Source organism: Branchiostoma belcheri, unplaced genomic scaffold (assembly GCF_001625305.1).
Source record: "Branchiostoma belcheri isolate BF01 breed outbred unplaced genomic scaffold, Haploidv18h27 scaffold3, whole genome shotgun sequence".
NCBI classification, from domain to species: Eukaryota; Metazoa; Chordata; class Leptocardii; order Amphioxiformes; family Branchiostomatidae; genus Branchiostoma; species Branchiostoma belcheri.
This window is the reverse complement of record NW_017803909.1, coordinates 1316200-1322788: the sequence shown is the minus strand read 5'-3', so window position 1 is coordinate 1322788 and position 6589 is coordinate 1316200. Positions and strand designations below refer to the sequence as shown.

At 43.5% G+C, this 6589-nt stretch overlaps 1 protein-coding gene across 1 annotated transcript in view; it reads left to right on the top strand.

Annotated features, from left to right (window-relative positions):
* The first annotated feature begins 2963 nt into the window (after positions 1-2963).
* The window catches only part of LOC109473819 (E3 ubiquitin-protein ligase MYLIP-like), a 10805-nt gene continuing 7179 nt past the window's right edge, over positions 2964-6589 (top strand). Inside the window, exons 1-2 of the mRNA XM_019773899.1 lie at positions 2964-3201; positions 3496-3695. Of these exons, the coding sequence (XP_019629458.1) occupies positions 3115-3201; positions 3496-3695 (287 nt within the window). The 5' untranslated portion in view covers positions 2964-3114. The remainder of the gene's footprint in view (positions 3202-3495; positions 3696-6589) is intronic.

The following is a 6589-nucleotide window of genomic DNA, read 5'->3' as shown; positions in this document are numbered from 1 at the left end:
ATCATGGTGTTGAGAGTGTTTGTCGGTCCTTCTGATGTTTACATGTTTTTACTCAAGATTTTGTTAATTTGCCTGTCAAGGTTAACGTTGATGGATTCGTTAAAAAATCTGTAACTCTCCGCAAACTTCCGGAAATTGACGGGAAAGCTGGTTCTGGCTCGGAGCCGAAGGGACCGAGCGCAGAAGCGCGAGTCGAGCGCCAAAGGCGCGAGCAATGTAGGGGGGTCCGGGAGCATTCTCCCCCGGGAAATTTTGTATTTTTAAACCTTCAATGACACATTTTCCTGCACTTTGAAAGGCAAAATTAGGCGTAACGAAGAATTATTCATTAACGCTTAACGCTGAATTTAGGATGACAAATAACGTTTTACGTTGAATTAAAAGGACCAATAACGCTTCACGAAGAATATACCGATAACGCTTAACGTTGAATTAGAGCAGGCCGGCAACGATTAACGGTGAATTAAAATAGCCCATAACGGTTAACGAAAAAGGGCATGCAGACCCTCATACTAGTATACGGATTGTAGGATTCTGCGAAAACGGGAAATATTTGGCGAGTAGAGTCAAGCCGCGGGATGATGTTACCGTAATGTATTGTCTGTAATATTCCCTCTAAGCTATTTGGCTAAATTCTACTGTTTTTGAACCCGTGGTCTTACTAAGTTAGTCCGGTAGAGCCAATCTCATGCTTGTATCGCCACCGTGTCACATGTATGTTCGTGGCAGACTTACTTTGCTGTGTGCATCTCACTGAGTAGACTGGACTTGCATATCAGTACCCTGCCCTCCAAAGAAGGAAATGGAAGAGTTGGGATATTAATCATAATTACATCAAGCTGGTGTTGAACTTAAGCTTTACAAGTGCACTTGGATAATGCATGCAATCGTACACTGACATGTAGTATTGGAGCAAAGAGGATATAAAAATTAAGGGAAAACTTTCGTGAGTATGATATAATGATTGGCAGACAAGCCTAGACATGCAAACTTCCTCTTTCATGTCTGCTATTGGAAATACCCTAATTTGGAATTTTATTGCCTTACAAAATATATTGTTTCTGGTACATGTGCAGGGCTGCTAAATATTGTGCCAAGTCTTCAGGAAATTTCTCGAAAAAGTCAAGAACTTTCCGCACTCAGGACGGGCGGACGTTCCAACATCCACATCAGTTTGAAGATGACGCCGCATCAAGTAATCATATATGTGTACAAAATTTCCTATCTGGACGCATCAGCTATATATAGTTATATATAGCCTATAACGTTACCACCAAAAGTGAAAGAAATAAAGCTACGATGTCTAAATTGCAAGTTTTAAAGTCAACGAATAATCATCAGTGAAAGAAACAGTCAGAGTGAAGAGAGAAAGAGAGAGCGCGTGCTACACACCACGTCGTAAACCCTTCACTGGAAACCATTTAACGTTAACAGTTATGTACATTCTAGGCGGGGTTGTCACCTTTCAACAATACATTAATGACGTCCGTAGTAATGTCTGGTCTAGAACACAGGGCGGGTGTGCATGTGAGTCCTCAACAGATACAGCCGCTTGACTTAAAAAGTGGCAGGACGTTGAAGGCACGTCACACCCTCAAAGGAAATTAGAAACGACAATTCATTTTGGATAGCAAAGCCATGACTAATACTTCTATGTTGAAACTTGCCGTCATTGGGAGTTCACACTGTCTACACCTGACCCCTCTTTCTTCCCGACACCATGGCGCTTGATCAAGAAGGAAGTAGTGGTACTGTCAACTTGTCGATTACGGTCGAGTTAGAACAAAATAACTCTTTTCTTTTGAGTGTACTCCTAAAACGTGACCATAAACGTGCAACGACCCGAATACACAATTCTGCTGTAACGCTAACCTTTCACTGTCATATTCTCTGCAGCACGCTGACGAATATCAGAAATATCAAAGCCAAATGTCGCACCCGGTCCGTGTGACGAGTTGAAGTGCCACAAATGTTGAAGCAAATTATAACCTTACAGGTCTAACGTGTTATTAACGTTACAACATTGCTGAGAAAGGCATTGACTGGCAATGACATTTCTTATATCACGACCTTGATGATGACAAGGTCGTCAAAGCGAGGAGCTTATCAAGGCGTTGCACTTGTCTTTTTGAAGTTTTTTACTTCTCTTCCTTCCTAATAGGTAGTCCTTCGCAATTCTTTTATTCTGGTCACGAATAAAGCCATGAAATGTACACGATATGATGTCATGCAGACATGTTACAACAGACTGTCACGCGAATTGTTACATCTGGGAAGCCCAGCGCGGGGAACACCCTTCGTCAGTCATTGCGAAATAATGGGAGTTTTTTGTGAGCTGAAACCTTGAGTCACGCCTGATCATCCCGCGATCACATGGACAGCAGGCTTACATCCGGGACCTATCAGCTGAGGAAAGAGAGGGACCGACCATTACTGCAACTATAGTGGGGTGATCATCTTCCGCTCAGTACCTTACCTGTGACCTACCGGACATTTGACCGGGCGGTCGAGGTGGAAATACTGTGCTAATGAGTAATCACCTGTATGAACCACCTGTCATAGGGCGTGTTTAAGGAAATCGGACAATATAGACAGCGCATAAATTATAATAGTCTATGTGGACGCGTTACGGGCATTGATAGCTCGGTTGCTACAATGTCCCATGCAGAAAATTATTTTACTTTCGTCAATTTTATCTTAACATGTTGCTGTGTGATTAAATGTCAGTGCGCACGAGGACACGTACTCCTTTCCGCCCAAGCAATGCCTCCATCTCGCTTGACTAACGGCTCTCCCCCTGCCCTCCGCCAGCTGATCGCCCGTTTTGAAGTAAACAACTTCACCATGATGTAATAGCTAGTGGCTAGCCGCGCCTCCTCGTACGCCCATTGGTCAAAAATTTAAATCCCCGCACGTGGATTGGCCCTTTTGCGGCGTGAGGCGTGGCTTACGCGTGGGACGCCAGCCTGCTTCTGCTGTAGCGAGGGATATTTTCCGTTGCACTTCAGTTCTGTTTGAGCTCATCTGCCGGACCTTTTTCATTCTCACCCTTTATGTCTTAGTGCCAGTAGGCTCGTAGTTGTTTTATTCTCGTAGCTGTACATTTTCAACAACATGTGGTGCTTCGTGTCGCGCCCGGATTCCGTCCTGCTGGAGGTGGAACTTGGACCGAAGGCCTGTGGACAGGAATGCCTTGACAAGGTACGAGCCCGTACTTGTAATTGTTCAATGAACTTATTGCTGCCTTTGTCAAGTTTCTCTCAGATATTATGGCTACTTGATTGATTGCACTTAGGCCTGTTATGTGGCATATTTTGTCTTAAATTTCGCATATTTTAGGTGAGTTCAGAGAGCTGGATGTGCTTTCTCGTAAACAAGTTCAGTCAGCCCGTAGTGTATAGCGGCACAGGTATATCACTATCAGGGCTGTAGGATAAGTCTCGAATTTTCCCTGAACCCACAGCTGATCATATGTAATCTCGTTGCATCTTACAGGTATGCAAGAAGCTCGGAATCGTGGAGGTCGATTACTTCGGGCTGCAGTACTCGGGTGGCAAGGGCACCGACTCCCGACCACTGTGGCTCAACACCCGTAACCGCCTGAGCCGGCAACTGGACGGCCCACCACCTTACCGTCTTCGGTTCAGAGTAAAGTTCTTCGTCCCACCCCACCTCCTTCTGCAGGAGGCCACCAGGTGAGAAATGCACATTAAAAATTTCTAGCAGTATGTGTAGACTTGCCCTCGTGGTAAAGGGGAAGATTACTCATTCATAGTGAGAGTTGCGAAATCACTGCCGGCAGACCCGGAAGCGTGTTTCTCTGGAACGGTACACTTCGCCTCGGCCAGAAAAAAATTCAAATTTTCGCCAGCATCAAAAAACTCAGGTAACCTCGTCCAAGTATTTAAAACAAGTGTCATTTCCACCCCATCTATCACGTTCTAAATGGAGAAATAATAGCTGGATAATGCCATGCTTTTGTTTGAGGAACCCCCTCCCCCCATTCTGTCCCGCTGCCACTCGGGCCATCCATCAAAGTTGTTTTTCACTTTCCGTGCCTCCCCGCTGACCTTCGTTCGGCGACCAAACCGCTTAACCAGCAGATTTCTGCCGACACACGCGAGAAGAGATGTTTTCCAGACTTCTGTTTTTCTTGACACACACAGCTGCCGTTGTACAAACGTTTTGGAATTGCATAGTGATTGTTTGGAATATCTTGAACGAGAAATGTGAGCAAAAATGTTCGTATATCAGCAGTGGCCGGAGGCTTGTTGTTTTTTTCGGAGTTGTTTTTCTGGCCTCCGGCATTTGCACCAGCTTCGTTGCCAGCTTACATCGATAAAAACATGTTGTTGTTTTTTAGTTGGTAATACATCAGCTTATCTTGTTCCACCACAGATACAGAATGGTGTGTATTGTGCACTATACAACATGTGTAAATGTTTAAAGCTCATTATGTAATATCAAAGACTAAATTATAATTTGTAGTTGCATCTACTTGAGTGCGACAAAAGTAGTCGACATTGTTGTGCCTGGCCGGCTGTTCGAAAGTCAGAAAACAAGTAGAGGAAAACAAAGTTTGCTGTCCGGTGTTTGCACAAATCGAGGCCATCTTTCGGCACCGTGTGGCCCCGGCTGTCCAGTGGGACACCAAGTACTGAAAAACAAGTGGATCACATTTCATCGTTACGCAGAAATAGCTGTCTGGGTCTTCCCTTCGTTGGTAACCCTTGATAAAAAAAAGTCACCACAAAACCGTGCACTTGAGCACTTCACCACTGAGAGCTGTAGAGAATATCCAGGTGATGCAATGGGGATTTCGCCGGCTCCGAGAGGCTATTGTTCAAGTCCCAGCTGCGGTTAGGCTTGTGCAAACAATGCTCCTGTAATTTCACACCCAAGTAACCGCAGATGCCTCGCAGTCCACCTGATTTTCCCTAGATGCAAAGTCAAGTTCTACCCTTATCCCAGGGTTTAAGAGCTCAAGGGTTGCAAGAAAGTTTCCACAATGAGACAGTTAGTTTGCAAATCAGAAATCCCCCTTTAAGGGTGCATGAAATGGTATGGTCCAGTAAAGGTTGTTTTTCAGACTTTGCAGATGTCCCATGATGCAGTAGTGCTGTACATTAAATTGGGCCATTTAGCCCAGATACAAGCATTATTCCAGCAGTTAGGAAATTCATAGTCACCTGGGACAAGGACAAGCAAGCTAGGCAGATATTGCAGTCTTTTTGTAAGCTCTTCAAATTTCAATACAAAGGCTGAACCACAGAGGTTGGTTGTAGGTTTCAAGTTCATATTCAAAGGCAGAACTTCTATTGTCTTGCACTAACTCGAAAGGGCAATGTCAAGCATACACGCAAATCCTTTCTTGGGATATAAAATTTACCATACCCCATCTCAAAATAAACTATTGTTCAGAAGAGATAGGCTCAGAAATAGCAGAAGAAAAGATTTCACATATAAGTTAAAATCATTTCCAGTTAGTAGATGTGATATATTGCTGTATGAATGAAGCAAAACAGCTGCAAGCTTTTTGTAATCTCATTTGAGTTTGGTCAACCACCTTCTTAGTCCTGGTAGCCCGGTCAGCAACATGAGAATGATGTGGTTAGTACAAATTACCAAGTGACAGTCTCCCACTGCAATTTATAACAACGCATTAACCAGGATATGTTCAAGCTGTTAGGTGGGAAGGTGCAGGATATGATTTCGTTTGAAATGATGCAAGAGATAGTCAAGGAATTATGGGCAAACTGGAATGACACCCACTAGCCACCTATTGCAGGATGCTAGGCCACTTGTGAAAATAATCTATTTTGTACCGTCACATTGTGGTGAAGGGAAGTGTGAAGCATGAAGGCAATACATGCCAAATTCTTCTCAATGAAAGCAGCTTCAAATTTCAGTTCACTGATATGTATTTTTTGTCACCAGTACTTGATGATCCATCAAGTGCTGTTTTCAGAGTAGAATACCGGGTAAAAAGAAAGAAAATTGCAGCTGTTTATGATAGGTTGTTGTTGTTCAGTGACTGTAAATAATTTTTCTAATCGTTACAAAAAGGTTTAATCTTCTAAGAACTACAGTGAGTGATGTCACCATGCTTTAATTTTTCACATTGTCAATTCCTGAACCTATGTTGTTCTATCTTGGACAGATAAACACATTGAGTGCATTTAGAACAGTTGGTTGTTGTAGAAGCCACCAGGTGACATATCAAAAGTCCACTCTGCCAAGTAAAGCTAAGGAGCTTTGCTTGTTTCATGTCTTGTTGAACATCTCAAGCTTCTCTGCATGGAAGGGAAGAACCCTTAAGTTTTGCAATTGGGGAACTGGATGGTTGCTTATCAGTAACTGTTGTGTGCAAACTGTGGCAGGCTGTGTTGACAAGGTGCACACTTTACCTGAGCTATGTCAACAAGATTCTGCCAAGGCAGTGGTTCAGTGGGAGGGGTTACCGTCACGCACAGGTGTGCAAATGGTAACAGGTAAACATGTCCAGCTAAGCCAGCAGTTTAATTTTGAACTTAGTCCAACTCTGAGGAAAACAGGAAAGAAATTGAGTATATGTACTGCTAAAAATCTG